Source organism: Microtus pennsylvanicus, chromosome 7, assembly GCF_037038515.1.
Source record: "Microtus pennsylvanicus isolate mMicPen1 chromosome 7, mMicPen1.hap1, whole genome shotgun sequence".
In the NCBI taxonomy this organism is placed as follows: Eukaryota; Metazoa; Chordata; class Mammalia; order Rodentia; family Cricetidae; genus Microtus; species Microtus pennsylvanicus.
In genome coordinates this window covers 54,238,761-54,257,095 of record NC_134585.1, presented here as the reverse complement: position 1 = coordinate 54,257,095, position 18,335 = coordinate 54,238,761, and the positions used below count along the sequence as shown (strand labels likewise).

The 18,335-nt window shown below is 53.6% G+C and overlaps 2 protein-coding genes across 5 annotated transcripts; both read right to left on the bottom strand.

Moving 5' to 3' along the window:
- Nucleotides 1–305: 305 nt before the first annotated feature.
- On the bottom strand, nucleotides 306–14,229 carry Cul7 (cullin 7). Of its 3 annotated transcripts, none has more exons than XM_075980801.1 (26): nucleotides 13,837–14,229; nucleotides 12,540–13,124; nucleotides 11,927–12,078; nucleotides 11,318–11,815; nucleotides 10,648–10,786; nucleotides 10,364–10,560; nucleotides 9,869–10,127; nucleotides 8,816–9,053; nucleotides 8,617–8,722; nucleotides 7,382–7,609; nucleotides 7,081–7,171; nucleotides 6,817–6,988; nucleotides 6,627–6,732; nucleotides 6,252–6,347; nucleotides 5,840–6,015; nucleotides 5,425–5,558; nucleotides 4,998–5,180; nucleotides 4,675–4,781; nucleotides 4,403–4,585; nucleotides 3,219–3,379; nucleotides 2,857–3,073; nucleotides 2,483–2,780; nucleotides 1,337–1,482; nucleotides 1,101–1,227; nucleotides 806–1,011; nucleotides 306–696 (listed from the first exon to the last, which is right to left on the bottom strand). In XM_075980801.1, exons 2-26 carry the CDS (start codon nucleotides 13,114–13,116, stop codon nucleotides 373–375), a joined length of 5,121 nt encoding a protein of 1,706 aa, XP_075836916.1. In that variant the 5' UTR covers nucleotides 13,117–13,124; nucleotides 13,837–14,229; the 3' UTR covers nucleotides 306–372. The 3 variants fall into 3 exon arrangements, with proteins under 3 accessions (XP_075836916.1, XP_075836914.1, XP_075836915.1); XM_075980799.1 differs by having other exon boundaries at nucleotides 12,444–13,124; nucleotides 13,837–14,225; XM_075980800.1 differs by having other exon boundaries at nucleotides 4,998–5,186; nucleotides 5,431–5,558; nucleotides 12,444–13,124; nucleotides 13,837–14,010.
- Nucleotides 14,230–14,430: 201 nt separating this feature from the next.
- On the bottom strand, nucleotides 14,431–18,281 carry Mrpl2 (mitochondrial ribosomal protein L2). Of its 2 annotated transcripts, none has more exons than XM_075980796.1 (7): nucleotides 18,082–18,281; nucleotides 16,949–17,114; nucleotides 16,265–16,406; nucleotides 16,037–16,152; nucleotides 15,854–15,964; nucleotides 15,318–15,391; nucleotides 14,431–14,680 (listed from the first exon to the last, which is right to left on the bottom strand). In XM_075980796.1, the coding sequence occupies exons 1-7, from the start codon at nucleotides 18,175–18,177 to the stop codon at nucleotides 14,468–14,470; spliced, it is 918 nt and encodes a 305-aa protein (XP_075836911.1). In that variant the 5' UTR covers nucleotides 18,178–18,281; the 3' UTR covers nucleotides 14,431–14,467. The 2 variants fall into 2 exon arrangements, with proteins under 2 accessions (XP_075836911.1, XP_075836913.1); XM_075980798.1 differs by lacking the exon at nucleotides 18,082–18,281 and adding an exon at nucleotides 17,960–18,022.
- Nucleotides 18,282–18,335: the final 54 nt, after the last annotated feature.

Genomic DNA, 18,335 nt, shown 5'->3' with positions numbered 1-18,335 from the left:
GAGCTTTATTTGGTAACCTGCCCAAATTACAAACCATGTGGCCTAGTGTAGTGGGCTTGGGTGTCCAACCTGCCAGTCAGTATCCGTCTGACCATACCCTCTGAGCAGGAATGGAGATCCATTCTTGGCTGTTTAATTCCCCCTCCCTGGCACGCCTGATAACTTCCTTTGCTCTCCAATCCACCTTCCTCACCTTAACAAGACTCCTGATTTGTCAGAATACTGCCTGAATGTTGGAGGACTTCCTCCCATCAACCAGACACCCCTGTTCACTGCCTCTGGCAGTCACCACACAAGTCAGATCATCAAATTCCCAGGTTTTATTTTCTGTAGAAAGCCCAGCCTTACCTACTCTGGACCCCATCGCCAAGGCTACCGGAACGTAGAGAAGCTCTGGGTACCAGTGCAGGAAGCATAAGGGACTCCCCGGGAGCGGATTTGCAGGGTGTGGAAGGTGAGGGGTGGATTGGGACCTGAAGAGCCAGGGTTCAGGGACTCGGTGTGCGGCTCCATCACAGTTGTAGGGACCGCATAGAACAGCCTCTGTGGCCGGTCGTCATGGCGTCTCAGTGTGCCCTTGCCCAGGAGGTGCAGGATGCAGGAGAGGACATCCGTGCTGCTGCACACAGCTCCCTTGCCAAGGCTACTGACCAAGCCCCTGGGAGGACATGGGCCTTTCTGCCAGGCTTCCAGCACCTGAGATGGGAGAGGAAATAACAGGTCAAAACCACAGAGCTGTCTGTCCTCCATGCCAGTCACTAGCAGATCAAGGGTGGCACCTCATGGCCATACCCACCCTGCTTACCAGACAGACAAGCTGGTCGATGTGCAAGCCCTCATCCCCATGAGCCTTGAGGATTCGGACAACAAGGCAATTTAGAAGATTCCGTCTCTTCTCCAAGTTCCGGCCCTCTTCATCTTCAGCTCTCAGGTACGTCTGAGGTGGGATGAGCCACACATTGCCCCTCCTTGGCCTGGGTTCCTCACTGTCGTCTCGAATCTTGAGCACTCCTGAAATAAACATTGGTCACTTGGTTGGGGAGGGCCCTGAGAAGCCTGTCCCTGGCTCAGAACAGTTTCCTTGGCCCCCGAGTGCATACCTCCCGGTACGTCTTTCTGCTCCTGAAGGTCCAAGGGGCCTCTTGAGGAGGTGAGGGACCCAATTGCCCGATGAAGCACATCTGGAGGGAGCTCCGAGAGCGCCAGCAGGCTCTCCACAGACAACACCTGAGAAGATGTGGGAAGCACTCAGGGCCTCCCCCAGGGGTGAGCTGGGGACGATGGGGGCAAAGGAACGGAAGACGGGGCACAAAGTGAGTAAGACGGGACAGGCCACCTTTACGTCGTTGAAATACAGCAGCAGCCACATCTGCACTGTGGACACATGGAGAAGCTGGTCACCAAACTGCACTTCTGCCCGGCCCTGCCAGGTCCACTGCAGTCGTCTCTGTTCACCTTTCTCTGAGACGGGGTGGCTCTGACCTGGAGAAGTGCCAGGGGAGGGGATGGAAGAAAGGGAAGGGAGGGGCCGTGCACCATCAGTCAAGCTTCGCCTTGCTGATCTCTGCAGTGCGCAACCCTAGGCAGGCCTTCTGGGAATGGTGGCTCCTGATCTCAGCTTCCCTTAAGAGCCCTGAGTGTCAAGGTGCCAGTTTATGCCAGTCTGTGCCAACCAGGTTTCTTTGTTTTAGAGACAATGTCCCCGAGTTAGGGAGGCTTGTCCCGCTTGTCTGGGACTCCTGGAGATCCCTGCTCTTCACCTGCTGCTGCTGCCCAGTGTAGAGTCTCACCTGAGTGCATGTGACCTTGCGGGAGGAGCACACGCCCACTTTTAGGTTCTGCTTTTGAGATGGGGTCTCCCTAAGTAGCTCTGGCTGGCTCAGAACTCGCTACGCAGATCAGGCTAGACTCAAACTCTTTTTTTTTTCCCCCGAGACAGGGTTTCTCTGTAGCTTTTGGAGTCTGTCTTGGAACTAGCTCTTGTAGACCAGGCTGGCCTCGAACTCTCAGAGATCCGCCTGCCTCTGCCTCCCGAGTGCTGGGATTAAAGGCGTGCGCCACCACCGCCCGGCTAGACTCAAACTCTTAAGAGATCCATTTGATTCTGCCGCCAGAGTTCTGGGATTAATGGTGTACTCCACCATGCCTGGCCACACACTCACTCTTAAAGCCCTTTTTTGTGGCCTGTCTTAAAAGTCTTCTTCCTCTAGCTCCCTAATTCCCACAGATGTTCCTGGGGTCTGGATTCCAACAGCAGCCCCATTTCCAGCTAAAACTTAAACCTCCTCCATTTTCCCTCAGATCCATCCTGTCCCCATAAGGGAATCTTCTCTCTTCTATCCTGTACCCCTTGCCATGATGGCACACTGGGATGCCATGTTTGTAGCCACACAGGCTTCTAGCTTCAGCTCCTACCCCAGCTCCAGGTCCCTTTAGTAGCCCACCCTGTCCCCAAAGCCCAGCCCTCTTCCCAGTTGCTTACTCTTGCTGTAGAAGTTGGAGTAGTGGTTTAAGGTCCCCTTCAGATACGAGGGCAGGCATGTTGTAGGATTGAGTATGTGGCAGACGGAGGAGACAGGCCAGTAGCGTGGAGACAGGACAAGCACACACACTTCTGGCATTGTCCCTTCATAATACAGCTCCTCTTCCCCTTCCTCGTCTTCCTCCTCCTCTTCCTCATCTTCCTCCTCCTCCTCTTCTGCCATAGCCACAGCTGCTCTCTCCCTAGCTGTGTCTTCCTTCTCGCTCTTCTGCTCCTTGCCACTGTCCTCATGGGCCACCTGAAAGGAAATAAGGTTCACAAACGCTGAAGGCCTCCTCCTATCTCTGCCCTGCTCGTCCCTTCCCCAAACACACCTGTATCTTCTTTTCCGTGTCTTCCAGCTTCAGGAGCTCCTGATCCAGCTGCTGGAGCTGGTAGACGTGGAACTGGCGCTGCAGCTCCTCTGAGATGTTCAGGCTCTGCAGCATCAGTTGGGGGAGGCGGTTGGGGAAGCAGAGGCCAATCTGCTCCATCACAGCTCCCTCCAGCCAGCTCGAGCCTACGCTCAGGAGACGGTCAGCCATGTAATGCCTGCAGCACACACAGTCGGGCCAGGTCTCAGTGGGCCAGCTTGGCCCAGGTTTTCACTCTTGCCTGCCTGTATCTCAGACTCAGGCCCTCCCGCCCAGCAGACAACCTACCTCCTCCACATCCCACTCAACGGATCTAAACTCACCGGTAGTAATACTCAAAGGTGGTGGCTATCTCCAGGCTAGAGAAAATCAGGACAGACTCCAGGCACCGCTGCAATTGTGCCAGCATCTCCATTCCCCGGGCTCCACCCATCCGACTGCCTTGGATCCGCTGGTCAATGTGCCGAGCAAACTGCTCAGTCACCTGCGTGGAGAGCACAGGAAAACCACAAGTGAGTGAGTCAGTGATGAGTGAGAAGGGGAGAAGGCAGGAATGGGTGAGCACCACCTGCGTCCACCCTCCTTTGAGGAGGTACTGGGGTAGAATCAGGATGAAGAAGCACAGGTATAATGGTCCAGGCCTAAAATTCCAGCACTCAAACAAGCAGGAGGAGCAGAGGCTTTAAGTCATTCTTTTTGTTTGTTTTTCGAGACAGGGTTTCTCTGTGGAACTTTGGAGTCTGTCCTGGCACTTGCTTTGTAGACCTGGCTTGTCTCTGCCTCCTGAGTGCTGGGATTAAAGGTGTGTGCCACCACTGCCAGGTTCTAAGTCATTCTTAGGCTACACAGTGAATTTAAGGCTAACCTGGGCTACGTGGACCTTTGAAAATGCTGGGTGTGGGGGCTGGAGAGATGGCTCAGCGGTTAAGAGCCCTGGCTGCTCTTCCAGAGGTCCTGAGTTCAATTCCCAGCAATCATACGGTGACTAACAACCATCTGTAATGAGATCTGGTGCCCTCCTCTGGTGTGTGGGCATACATGGAGGCAGAATGTTGTATACATTAATAAATAAATCTTTTAAAAAAAAAAGAAAGAAAATGCTGGGTGTGGTAGCTCACACATTTAATTCCAGTACTTGGAACACATAGACAGGCTGACCTCTGAGTTCAAGGCCAGGAGGTCAGCCAGAACCAGAGGTACAAGTTGAGACTCTGTCATGTATCTATCTATCTATCTATCTATCTATCTATCTATCTATCTATCTATCTATCCATCCATCATCTATCTATCCATCTCTCATCTATCTATTTATCTATCTACCTACCTACCTACCTACCTACCTACCTACCTATCTTTTAACATGGTACATGTAATGATTTTTTCCTAGTTTTCAATATATAGCCTTATACAACTACTGCTGATCACAGCATCGAGACTGAGGTCCACTCTGGGGAGGCAGGAGAAAGCTGAGAGGAAGAGAAGTGGATGAGGTAAGGGAGGAGCTTACATGGGCAGCTCTGAGGAACGGGAGCCTCAGCAAGGCATCAGCACAGCCATTCTGCATCGCTAGCAAAAAGGCTGCTCGTGGCCCAAACAGTTCAGAGCTCGACTTCTGCAGCTTATAAAAAAGTTCGCAATAGCGTGGCACAAAGTCATCGTCCCTCCAAGATGAGGTCAGAAAGTTGTTCACCTGAAAGGAAGGGGCAGGAGCATGAAGGGGCAGCCAAAATGGAGCTGTGAGAGCGCCCCGCCCCCAACGCCACACTTGTTGCGGCCCACCTGTTCCTCCACCACAGCCCGCCAGCAGCGGGTCAGGTTTCTCATGATGCTGCTCGGAAGGCCCCGCGTGGCCAAGGAGCTCCAGTCATGGCTTCTATTTCTGCCCTCTACGGAGACAGAGAAATGGCAGAGTCAGGGCTGACAGACCCTCAGATCCCTGAGGACAAGTCCTGAGGCCTTTCCCAACAGGCTGTCCCTCAAAGTGACCTTCCTGGATGGGGTGGCAAATGGAAGATGGGGCAGACTGAGCTTGTAGGCATGAGGGGGACAATCTCGGGGCTCATGAGCTGGGTGGAGGCTCCTGCTGGAATCCGAGCACTCACTGGGCTGAGGGATGGCCACCACTGGAGCTGCTGCCTCACAAGGCTCCACGTGAACCAGCAAGTGGGTGAGACGGCGAACCCGGGAGGAGAAAGCCGCCGCGCGGCTCTGGGGGTTGTGGGCTGCGTCCCGGCACTCCAGGTACTGATCCAGCAGCCACCCCAGAGAGCTGGTGCTGTCCTCGTCTGGAGGTTGAGGAAAAACAAAGCAAAGGATGGCTTGACTCTGGGAAAGAGGAGATGTTGAGCTGAACAAGGGACAAAGAACAACCAGACAGAGGACACGGGTATAGGAGCAGTCCTGGCTGGAAAAAAAGGGGACAAAGGTGACAACAGCCTAAGGGCAGAGCCGAAGCCAGGTGTTTCTCTGGTGAGGAGGAGCTGATGAGCAGGGTTTGCCCTGCAGTGGGCGGTACTGTGGGGTGGTTACCAGGAGAGGTGATGTTCTGCACCAGCGGGCTGACCAGGGCCTCCCAGCAGGTCTTGCCCAGTGCTTGGGCGGCCTCGTCATCAGGGAGGAAGCGATCAGCAAAGTTCTGCTCCTGGCGCAGAGCCCCATTTAGTCTGGGGAGAAGAAGGAGGTGCAGGCCTTCTGGCTTACCTTACTCAGTGTGCATCCTAGCAGCCAGCCCAGCTCCCAACTCAGTATTCCAGAAGAGCCCTGCCCTGCCAGGGGATGCCACTCCAGCCCTCAGAAGTCCCTCTCCCATCAGCCCCACACCTCAGAAGGCTTTGACCATCCCAAGCCCTAGACTAGATCTATCTCATGACATCCTAAGAACCCCACCTACAATTCATTTCCCGAACCTGACCTTCCACACAGACACACACAAGCTCTTGCGTACCTAGAACTCAGGTGCAGGAGGCTCCGGCGATCCTCTGCTATGTCCTGGCTCCATGCTTGTGCCCGAACCATATAGAAGAGGCGGGTGTGCCGGCACAGCTGCTCCCGAAATACTGGCCAGAAGGTGGGCTTGGGGCCCAGGACCTCCAGTCCCCGGATGCGTGTGTCAATGCCGCCCTGTTGCATACGAGACCTGTTTTTGCTGGCCCCACACCCTCCTTGAGATAGGCTGGGTGGATTACACTTCAAGCTTCACCCCTTGAACTACCCCAGACCCAGATTCAAGATCTATAGAGGAATCAAGGTTCAGGGCTGGTGCGAGGTAGTTTGGCGATAGAGACCTGGGTTTTATCCTTGTATGCTGGGGCTCAGAGACCTGTACCCGGGAGCCACTCCCCACACCCCAGTCCCACCTGCTGACAGCGCTTTATGCGGATCTGGATGATGGGCCAGAACCGTGTCAAGTTCTCCAGAAGGATTACCCGGCTGGCATAGGGCATCACGTTCACCTGGTGAGTGGCAGAGAGGGCTGTCACCTCCATGTGTGTAGATGAAACTCTAAGAACAACCACATCAGTTCTACCCTCTTGCCCTTCTCCACCTGGGGACATGGGCTCCTGACAAAGAGGCTTAATGCTACTCCCACCGCTCCATGGCTAATGCCATTGCACAGGCTCAAGGATGCCAGACTCTAGTTTGCACGTGATGGGTGGGAGGAGTTAGGAGTTTAGAATGGGGCAGGAGGAGAGATCCTGCAAAGGGTGGGCCAATGGCATAAGGATCCCTACCGCATTGAGTTCCGTGTTAACGGAGTTGATGCTGTCACCCCCGCACACCACCACCAAGGCTGGCATGTAACTGGAGTCCTCACCAGCCACCAGGAGAGTCAGCTGCCTGGGAGGGGGGAAGAAGAACCGATGGGAACTGGATCCTGTCATGTCTGCACTCAGGCCCAAGTGGCTCGGGCTCGCTCACTACCTGATGAGGACACCTTGGCGCATGTGCAAGGTGATGGAGTGGGAGCCGGCACTGCCGCTGGACTCCCAGTAGGTCTTGGGGTTGCGGTCTATCAGCTTGCTGGCCCGGTGAGGGTTGGAGGACACCTCCATTTTCTCCCAGTACTTGTCTTTCTTTCTTTCCTCACTGGAGCCTAGGAAGAAGTGGGAGGGGGTGAAGGTCTCAGTCAGGTCGGTATAGAGGGGAACATGGCTGATGTTAAACAGTTCAGAGACAGACACTAACCCTGGCACAGATATCTGAGGAACACATCAAAGAAAGGGATTTGGATGGGCCGGTGGGTTCGTCTGTGGTCTTCAATCTGGCCCAGGACCATCTGGAGCCGGAACAGCAGAGAAAGATGGGTGCATGGAGGGACACGAGACTCACGCAAATGCAGGTGGAGGAAAGGTGAAACAGTAAGGGAACGGATGTCCCCAGGCTTGCTCAAGCCTCTTTCTATTCCCTCCCTTCCCCCTGCCACTGCTCAGGATCCACGTTCTTCTGCAGCTCAGAACCACAACCTCACCCTGCCCTTTCTCCTGACCTGGATACAGCCACCCAGGATGTTGGTGGTGAGTTTCCGGTAGAGGTGGGCATGCTTCTCACACTTGAACACCATGTCCCGCAGCTCCTGAGCCAACTCCAGTTTCCCCAGGTGCTTCTCCAGGGCCTTGGAGATGGCGTCTCTGGCTCCCAGCTGGTTTAGTATCACCGCATAGTCCCGGCTCGCAGAGGTCAGGCGGTGCAGGAAAAAGATGAGTTCTTGGAGTACCTGGGAGGGGGTGTGAGGGAGCAGAGGATGAAGAGGGGAGTATGGGCTACGTGGACAGCTGCGGTGGTACATGCCCACTCTGTGCCAGGGGCTGAGCAAGGCCGAGTGTGGCAGAAAGTGACAAGACAGGAGAGGCACAAAAGTCAGGTGGAGTTAGAGAATCAAGTTACAAACCCAGGGGAAGAGCCTGCTCGCCCCCTCCCCTCCCCATTCTGGCCCAGTGAGTATGTGGGGAACAGGTCCAGAGAACCCTAGGTTCTTTTGATTTAGGTGTGGCTCCCAAGAACTAGGCCCCAGCCCGGATGCTTTAGGGGGCCCGAAGGAAACAGAGAAGGCCTGAACTTGTGGACCCGCAGTAATTGTGGCTTGGAAAACTTGGGGCACTCACTAACACCCCGACCTCTGACCTGCTGAAGTCTTCTATACCCAGAACTTCCTGTAGAAAATTCTGCCTCCTTCACTCCCCTTCCTCTTTTAAAAGTTTATTTATGTGTGTGACGGTTTGCCTGAGTGTATGTATATATTACTCCGTGAGTGTCTGGTCCCGTGGAACTGGAGTTACAGATGGTTGTGAACTGCCATGTTGGTGCTGGGAACTGAACCTGGGTCCTCCACAAAAGCAACAAGTGCTCTCAACCTACAAGCCATCTCTCCAGCCCCCTCCCCTTCCTCTTAAAGGAGCCGCTGGAGCTCTTGTTTCCATTTGCACAAGGAAGCACAGGATGGGCATACAGATTAATACAGGTATGTTACCAGCAGGAGTGTGGTGAGGGACACTGAGGAAACAGAAATTAGGTAGACAGTCAACATTCTCAATGAATACCTTGTTTGATTTTGATTTGTGAGCTTTGTGAATGTATTTCCTATTTAAAAAGATAAAATTTCATTTTAAAAGCAAAACTTAACCCAAGAGCACAAAGGCTCTGCTGTGCCCCCAGGCCTCGCCCGAGACATCGGCATCACTGCTGTCTCCCCCTCCAGATCTCTACAGAGTGAGACAGGCTTACCTCTCGGTCAGTATTGGGGGACCGAAGGCAGGCCATGCAGGCATCCATGGCCTCATGCCAGGGTAGCAGCAGCGCCTCAGGGAACTTCACCAGCTTTGTCAGGATTCTGAGGGCGACAGGAGTGGGAAAGCACAGAGATACGGAGTTGGCCCGGCCTGAGGCGCTCCTGTTCCCAAACCCGCCCCGCTCAGCCCCTCACCTCAGCACAGCCAGGTGCAAGGCCTTGTTGGTGGCCGGAGTGTCCAGGCTCTGCATTAGTGTCAGGAAGGGCTGCGGCTGCCGCTGAAGCTGCAGCAGGCATGGTTTGACCTCGTCTTCCTGGGGAGTCTCAGAGCTCAGGGCTCTCTCCAGATTCACAAGGAGCTTCCCGGATGGGCCCAAGCCCTCTACCAGATGCTGCAGGGCAGGGCTGGCACTCTGAGACGGGGGTTCTTTGGCTACAGGAACAGGGGTGTGTGGTAAGAATTGACCAGTTCCCAGTACCCGTGTCAGGCAGCTCATGACCACCTGTAACTCCAGTTCCAAGTATCTGACACCCTCATTTGACTCCTAGGATACCTGCACACACATGTATACCCCCACATATACATATAACCATGAATAAAATCTTACAGAAAAAACATGGCAATTCATGCTTGTAATTCCAGGACGTAATAGGTGGAGATGAGTGCCACCTGGGCTTTGCTGACCAGTTAGCCTATTTGGCAAGAACCAGGGAAGAAAAGGGGGGGGGGTGGCGCTGGAGAGATATGGATCAATGTGGCTGTTCTTCCAGAGGATCCAGGTTCAATTCCCAGCACCCATGTGGCAGCTCACAACCATCTGTTGAACCCCAGGAGATCCGATGCTGTCTTCTGGCCGTGGTGGTCACTGCGTGCACACCGTACACAGACGCAGTGTATATTAAGAGGTTTGTTTTTTTTTTTTTTTGTTTGCTTGGTATTTTTTTGAGAGAGGGTTTCTGTGTAGCCCTGGCTGTTCTGGAATTCACTCTGTAGAACAGACTGGCCTCAAACTCAGAGACCTGCTTGCCTCTGCCTCTAAAGGCACGTGCCACCAACCCCTGGCTAGAATAAAACTAAAATAAATAGAAAGATAAATGGTAGCTGAGTAGTAACATCAGTAGTTGTCCTTTTGTGTATACACACACACTCGCACACATGGGATTCTGGGTAGGATATGTCTTTCACACATGATGGCACAACAGTTGGCAGAGACACCCTTGCGAGGACACCTTCCTGAAGGCACCCACCTTCTGCACTAGCCGCACCTTCAGATCCCTGAGGCCGGGCCTCCGCTTTGAACAGGAATACATCTTGCTGGGCATCTAGCAGATATGGGTAACCTAGCTGCCCTGCCAGAGCTTCAGGGCCATACTTCCTGTAGATGTAGCAGTTGAACAGGTCTCTCAGGGCACTGTCATCAAGTTGCTGAGGCAGAGAGAGCAGAAGGTCCTGGGCCAGCTCAATGGGTACGGTCAGCTCAGGTAGGATCTCATCGTGCAGAATATGCTACGGGGAGAAAGTCACCCTGCAGGCCGCTGAAGGGACAGATGCTGAGAGGCACCCTGTAGGAATGGGGATCTCTATACACACTTCCGCCACTCTGAATCTCAGCACTGGCTCCCGCCAACACTTGTCTCTGAACACTCCGGACTCCTCCCCTGTGTCTTCCTGATGCTGTCTGACCTCGGCTTCCCCGCCCAAGCTTTTCCAGACCTGCTGGGACACTGCTGAGGAATGCCTACCTCCCCATCCACGTTGTCCTGCAGGAGCTGCACAACTTGCTGACGGTCTGCTGCACTTAACTTCTTGATGAAAAAGAGGAGCTCCCACCACTCAGCCTGGGTCAGGTGCTCACTCTCTTCCGTGTCTTCCTCCTCAGGTACCACATAAGGCAGAGCAAAGAGCTCAGTGATGGGCTTCCAGTGCCTAGAGGGCGGGGCTGTAAAAAATGGGGCATGGCCATGTCACTGACCACCCACCTAGAACGCTGCTTCTCTGCTCAGAACTGACCTCTCCCAGAGCTCACCTACACCCAGTGCGCCACTGACCACTGCCCCCGGGTACTCAGCAGTCTCAACCACAACCTCAATGTCTTCCTCAAAGCCCAGGATCTCGAGCATGTGCCAGTGTACCCAATAGGTACGGCCAGTTGACTCCCACAACACCTGGAGAGTGGGGGGAAAGAGGGAAGGGGAACCACAGTCCATAGCGTAAGCACCTCGCAACAGCCAAACACTGGTATATGGAATATAGACAGCCTCAATTCTTCTGCACCTATTCTTCATCTATTCTAATTTTATATATCTTTCAGACTGGGCCTCACGTAGTCCAGACTGGCCTCAACATTGCTAAGTAGCCAAGGCTAGCCTTGAACTCCTGATCCTCCTGCCTCTACTTTCCCAGTACTGGGATTACAAACCTGTGCTTCCGTGCCTGGTTCCTCTCTCTGATACAACATGACTCTATGCCTCCATCTAGCCCCAAATGGCTTATCTTCCTGATTCTGACCTATCAGCTTCTTCCTGGGTCTGAACCTCCTATACCCACATATCCCAAGCTCTCCAAGTAGCCCTCCCTTTCAACTGTTGACCCCTTTGCCCTTTAGATCTTAACTGAGCTAGCTTATAAGAGGCCCCTGAACAGAAGCTATGCCCTACCCAGAGTAAACCTTTCGTCCCACTACGGGGAAGCCTCACCTGCACAGGGGGCACACCGCTGTTGCTCTGTCGGAACTCGCCCTCATCCCCGGCAGTGATCTCTTCATAATTATCCAGCATCCGTACCCGCATCCCAGGCTGCAGCATGTCCCGCACATACAAGGCATAGGTATTGCCACTGGCGAACTCAGTGCGGGGGCGAAACCGCCTTGACCTCCTGATAAGCTGGGTGTGGGGGCGGGAAAACTCTGAGCTGGCATCTGTGGGCTGAGGCTGGAAAATGGAAGAGGGGGACCGTGCCAACTTCCCTGATCTGCTGGAGGCCCAGTCCCAGCGCATGGCCTGCACCAGTTCAGAGATCAGAGTGCCCATGGCCATACTGAATTCCAGTTCCAGCCGACCCCTTCCTGCATTTGACTCCTTGGGAACAGAGTTGTTCTTGGCTCTTTTCTCCCCGGCAGTGCCATTCAGCTGGTCCAGGAGGAAGGTGACATGCAAGTAGCGTTTCACAAGGGAGAAGAGCAACCGTCCTGGGACCTGTAGGATACACTTTGAGCCTCACCCATGTCTTCATCTCTTGTCCCTCCTTCCACAGCATCCTCTGTGACAAGTGCGCTGCTCCCACTACCCCATACCCTCACAAGATACCTGCGGTAACTGAACGCCCTCAAAAGACATGGGGTGTTCGGCGAGAGTAGCCTGTGCAAAGAGTGCCAGGAGCGCACAGCGGCTGTCAAAATCCAGGTGTTTTTCAATAGCCTCTTGTTGGCTCAATGACAGAAGGATCTGGGTCCGCGTCCCTGGAACCCACACCTCCGATCAGAAACAGCGCCCTAAGCTGGCTAGTTTTCTACTTAATAACAATCCTTTGCCAGCGCTCATCGGGAATGACATATTTTGTTGATTTGCTTTTAGAGCCAAAGTTTACTATCACTCCTCTCTCTCTCTCTCTCTCTCTCTCTCTCTCTCTCTCTCTCTCTCTCTCACACACACACACACACACACACACACACACAAAATGCAACAGTCTAAGTTTTTCTTTTGCATATAAAGCTAATGAGTACATTCTTGCTTAGTCAGTCTTCCCCCCAAACATCCCCCCAACTCCTCCCCCGACTTTTTTACTTCCATCTTAAAGTGAAGGGCAACAGAACCATTTACGTACTGATGAGGTCAGAAGCTCCTGTCACAGTGTGCTGTGAATCCCTGAGCCGACCCAGACCCTCTCCTGTTCTCCCTTCCTCCCCAAACTGCCCCTCACCAGCGTCGTGGGAGGACAGGGCTTGTATCATCCGGCCTGCACTCCAGCGGATCTGATAATCCGGACTTCTCAACATGTGCATGAGCAAGTCCAGGACTCTGGGGTCTTTGAAGACTCCAGTGAGGGGCTCGATGCTGGCATAAGCACTGAGTACGTGGACAGTGTGAAGGAGAGGGGCAGGAGGAGCGGTGTCCACACACTCCTGCAGCTGACGAAGGGCCCTCTGAATCAAGGATTTCACGTCTGTCTCCATCTCCCCCAGGACAGATTTGTCGAGGGTCCCTGCCTCTGCAGACTCCTGGGAAGGTCCGATGACTTGGCCATCCTCGCCCAGCATCTTGTGGCAGTTGGCATAGATCTCATCGTCAGACATCCATAGCAAGATGTGCTCAGCCTTGCAGTCCACTTGGCTAGAGTCCCCGTCCCCATCATCTCCGCGCCTGAGGACGAGCCAGCGGATCTGGTACTCGGGGTGCCCATCATGGCCTACCCGCTGGCGGATCAATTCATCCGGATATGCATGCAAGCCAGGTCCCAGGGGCACCCTGAATTCCCTGTAGCGGAGTTCCCCCACCATCCTGGCACCTGAGACACACAAGAAACAGAGAAAAGGCAAGCCTGAGTGAGACCGGAGGTCAGAAAGCCAAGGGCTTCCAGGAGTTGAGGAGCAAATGAAGCAACAGCTGTTAGCATGGGTGGGGTAACGCTGGGCCTGCTTCAGGCTGGGTGAGACCAGGACTGGGCAGAACACTGCGGAGATTGTTCTTCAAGAACAAATCTCGGCCTCGAGTGGGTTGGTTCGGAGGGGCAATGGCATAGGGCGATGTTGGATTTACAAACGAAGCCCAAGATCCTGGGACAGATAAAGGTAGCCTAGAGAAAGGGGTGTGTGAAGGCGCAGGATTGAGTCAGAATGGAATGCAATCTCTAAATTTAAGCACTGTGTTGTGAGTCCCAAAGGCGAGAGCACTGACGGTGAAGTAGCCATCAACAAAGCATGATGGACTGGGAGAAGGGGTAGGAATGGAGACATCCATGAACACAGTAACTGCAGAAAGGGGCTGGGGAAAGACGCGAGGTCAGGAGAAAGGTGCACCTGGGGTCCGATGGGTAAGGGGCACGGGGCTTGGTGGATAAGATCGGGAGCGGTCGCGGCGGGATAGGATGGGGTGGGGGTGGGGGTTAGGCCCAATACAGGAGAGTCCTAAAGCATGGTGGAGAAAGGGACGAGCGGCTCCGCAGGGGAGCGATAGGAAGCCAAGAATAGGGGCAGGGGCCGCGGTGGGGCTCTGGCCACCTCAGAAATCCGCCGGGATCCCGGAGCGAGGCCTGTCCTTTGCAGAGCTAGGGACGCACGGCACACGATGGCGGCTGCAGTGCTGGCGAAGGTTGGGCCCCGCCTGGGCCCCCTGAAGGGGTCTAGGCGCAGAGGAGGGGGCGTGCCTCTGCAGGAGGCAGGCGGGCAGAGGGCGGGGCCTGCGGGGACTTCGCGGCGGCGCAGGCTCACTGTTTGCAGGGCGGAGTCTGGTCCCGGCTAGGGCGCGCAGACGTTCCGCTGCCTGTACTCCGCCACCGCGCGTTTCCGCCAGACTTAGAGGAAAGCTCAGGGCCGGGGGCCGGGGGCCGGGGGCCGGGGGGCCGGCGGCGGGCGGAGCTGCGGGTGCCACCTCGACGCCGCAGCCCTCCAACCCCGCACCGCCCTTTCCTCTTCCTTTTGGTCCTCCTTCCTGCTGCCGGAAGTACTTTCCTATTTCCCAAAGCCAGAACTGGAAAGGACCTTGCGAGGTCATTTCTACCCCTCCCCACGCTGTCTTCTCCTATATCTTCCCGCTGTCCTAGTTTACTCGTCCAGTCTGGACCCGCCCTCAAAAAGTGAAAAGGAAGTAACAGATTAAAAACAAGGGGCGTTTTATTAGAGTCCAGGGGTGTCAAAGTTGGGCAGCGACAGAGGGCAGCTTCACGTAGCTCTTCATTGGGGGCAGTGGCCGAATCTTTCGGCCAGCCCAGCCTCCCTTGCGTTGCCATAGCCCACTGTTAGGCCTCTTGCCCAGCCAGCGATTCCGTCCTGCCTTGCCGATGATCCGCTGGTTATGATTAACGTTGGAAACTCGGCCTACAGTTGCAATGCATGTCTCCAGCACCTGACGAGAGAAGCAGATGAGAATGCACCGTGGTGCAGAACAAGAGGCGGGCATAGCACTGATGGGAGTACAACTCTGCTTGGTGGCTTCTTACACTCAGTGAGGGATGGGAGAAGACAGAGAAAACACAACAGAGAATACAAGCGGGGCTCTAACAGGACGGACTGAGCAGTAAAAGAAAAGGACTCCATCCTTTTCTGTTTGTTTCCGAGGTTTTCTTTTGGAGTCAGGGTCTTGGTATCTAGCTCTGGCTGTTCTGGCACTTGCTATGTAGACCAGGCTGGCCCGGAACTCAACAAAATCGATGAGATTATAAGCCAGTTCCAACCTGACTGTTCAACCCACATCTATCTTTTCCTGGTTTCCTGAAAAGGTCTCATGCAGGCCAGGTGGCTTGATTCTTTTGACTCAGTCTGGAATGCTGGGATTACAGGCATGTACCACCATGCCCAGTTGGGAAATGGCATTTTGACTTACTGCACTAAGGTGCCAACCTGACAAGGCATGCTTAGTCAGGTGCCAAACTGCACAGACACAGCTGGAGGCAGTTCCTGGCATCTCAGACACGTGGGAGCTGGTGAAGCACATTCCAAAAATTCCTTCTTTGCTGACCCCTCCCACTTGTGCCCGCAGATACCTGCATTTGCCTCTTAGAGGGCAGCTGGATAATGGCTGTTCCATTCACCTTCCGAAGCAGCACACCACACGTCCCTAGGGAAGGAGGAAGCAGCTTTACCTCCACATGGGAGGGAGGTTCCCATGGGGATCTAGGCCACAGGCTGCCCTTTGCCCTTCAGAAGCGCAGGACACACAGAGGACCACACACTAGGATTTAGGTTAAAACAAAGCACAGCAGGGCAGCGGTGGCACGTGCTTTTAATCTCAGCACTGGAGAGGCAGGCAGGCGAATCTCTTGTGAGTTCCAGGCCAGTGTGGTCCACAGACTGAGTTTAGGACAGTCTCCAAAGCTACAAAAAAAACCCAAAACAAAACAAAGCAAAACCAACCAACCAACCAACCAAACCCCCCAAAATACCAAACCAAACTAAACAAAAAACCCAAAGCACATATTCCACATATTCATTCTCTTGTTCCTTGTGGTCCTAAGGGTTTGAAGACAGTGATATCAGGTACCCCCGGGGTCTGGGATGTGGGTAGATTCTTTTCCCATACCTGCAGCTCGGATATACTGTGCTCCTCGGCCAGGCTCACTTTCCACATTGTTGATGAGGGTCCCCACAGGCAATGCCCCAAGAGGATACGCATTGCCCTCCTGAGCTGCCACTGCAAGAGAGAATCTCATTAGCACTAGACCGTCTGCACCTCCATCCCAGGCATCTAGCAGTCATCTCTCACCTGCCATTCTGCCTATGTGGTTAGAGTTCAGGATTGTATCTCCTGCCTTCATGTTTTCTGTGGCAATGATCCAGCGTTTCCGGCTGCCCCCAGCTACCAGGGCTATGTCTGCAGACCTGCTCAGGATGATGGGCAAATAAGTGGGCCATCAAGAAGGCCCCTGCTTTCTAAGACAACACCAAATGACAGTTCAGACCACACCACCACCGCCTCACACCCCAAACTTGCCTGCATGGATCGTAGCGGACGACGACAACCTTCTCCTCAAAGGGTTCTGGCTTGCTCTCCTTCTCTGGCCGGAACCGCAGGAAATCAATCATTCTGTAATTTTGTTTGTGGCCCCCACCAATACCATGTACTCGGATGCGGCCTAGAGTCAAGACAGTTCAGGGATGTGATCAGCTTTCAGTATTAACAGGCCTCGTCCAGACTAAACAGTAGTACTCCTCAATATTATATCACAAACAGAAATGACAAATGGCTGCGTGTAGATCAGTGCTGGAGAGCTTGCCTGTTAGCACCGAGGCCCCATGTTTGACCTACAGCATGTGGGTAGATGGGAGCCACAACATCCTTGCAAAAGGATGGGGCAGCACATGACTCAATAAAAATATAATGACTGAAACTGTATAAAGTCTTCTCAAGTTGCTGAATTCAGTAAGTTTACTGAGAAGGATATACATTGGACTCACATAATTTCAACTGTTACGAATTTTGGGAAGGTTAAAACACCATGGCGCCTCCTGGGTAAAGCGAGTTCACTGTTTCTATGTGACCTGTTTTTCAGTAATGAACCACATAAGGAGAAGCAAAGCAATGAATACTTTCTGATTGTATGTCTGACATGTTATAAGCTGTAGGGTACTACTATAGACACCCAGGATCCTAGTGCACTTCCCCCCTTTCTCCCACCTGTATGGTCTCGACCCCCAGACTTCCTCATCTTCACAGGTTTGACTGTGTACTTGGTACGACTTTTCCAGGACACAAACTTGGCATTAAGGTCCACAGATGTATGCACCGAGCGCTGAGAGGGCAACGCCACAGCCGAGGGCTGCTGAAGGGCATTGCTCAGCATCTAGGGATAAGAAACGATCTCTTCAGACAGACCAAGGTTAGCTGTAGGCCACTTCCTCCCAGAAGCATCTCAGACCACTGCCCTTCATCCTCCAACTTTCACAAATATCAGCGCATGTGTTTATCCAGGTGTGTGGGTGTTGAGTGGTAATCATTTGGTTCTCTCCCTCTGAGATATTTCTTCAATGTGATGTTCCCCCTTTCATCATCTTCCAGTCTGTTTCAAGCTTTTGTCAGGAAACCTTTTCTTCCCTAAAGACTTCCCTTCTGCAGAGCTGGTGAATGCCACACACCTATATGCCACCATCAGTACCTCCTGCCCTCTGCATCGTTCCCGGAGTGCCATATATGACTTTGTTTTTTCACCTCCTGTAGTCCCAAGGCTTCGGAGCAGTTTGGTTTAGTTTGCAATATCAAATATACATTTGCCCAATTCTGCTACACTCAGCCTGAGAACTTCAGAAAAGCAAGATCGTAATTCCTTTTCTGTGGTTCACCATGGCCCATTACTATTCCAAACTCTGCATTTTCTAATCTCAGCGACAAGCTATCGTTACATCAGAGTGGTCAAGAGCCCTGGCTTTGGGGTGGGAGTGCGCAGCTTGACTGAGGTCCTAGGTTTAATTCCCAGCACCATGACAAAACCAAAAGCAAGCTCTGAACCCAGTCTAGCCCCAAAAGGTGTATGACCTTAGACTGCTGACCAGTTTTCTCATCTGCAAAATGGGCATAATAGCTTGGCTGACAGGAGCTCGTTCATTGCCGCCGTCTATTTTGCCTGGTTTACAGTAGGCACATGGCGTTACCACTGCTACCTGTGTAGCAGGGACGTGTAAAAGCACTTACAAGCCAGTATCTGGTCTGACGAATCAGCCCTCTGAGAGAGCACACTTAGAAAGAGCACAGGACGAGGCGAGTTTACCCAAGGTCACGTAATCGTGACGTTACCAGGTAAGCTGATTGATTACCTGGGCAGCCGGGAGCAGAGTTGGAGTCCGGGCGGTAATGACCGGGGATGCCAGGCTCAGAGAGCGCAGAGCACTAGTGAGCGCGCACAGGGCCATGGGGAGTCCTCGGAGTCTTCCGGACCCGGCACGCTTTTACCTTTATTTAGAGCTTGGCGCTCTTGGATGACATTTCATCTGTCACTGTCGCTTTCAGATGACGCAAGAGGCAGACACCTAATTGGAGCGCCGCGAGAGACACACTTCCTCTCCTCCCC

Coding starts and splice junctions, on each gene's coding strand:
- Cul7 (XM_075980799.1), bottom strand. CDS start 13,116: ATGGTGGGGGAACTCCGCTACAGGGAATTCAGGGTGCCCCTGGGACCT. Junction 6,348..6,626: donor TTAACACGGAACTCAATGCG/GTAGGGATCCTT, acceptor GCCACTCACCAG/GTGAACGTGATGCCCTATGC. Junction 6,016..6,251: donor GCATAAAGCGCTGTCAGCAG/GTGGGACTGGGG, acceptor CGTATGCAACAG/GGCGGCATTGACACACGCAT.
- Mrpl2 (XM_075980796.1), bottom strand. CDS start 18,177: ATGGCCCTGTGCGCGCTCACTAGTGCTCTGCGCTCTCTGAGCCTGGCA. Junction 16,153..16,264: donor GTCCGCTACGATCCATGCAG/GCAAGTTTGGGG, acceptor CATCCTGAGCAG/GTCTGCAGACATAGCCCTGG. Junction 15,392..15,853: donor ACAGTATATCCGAGCTGCAG/GTATGGGAAAAG, acceptor CTCCTTCCCTAG/GGACGTGTGGTGTGCTGCTT.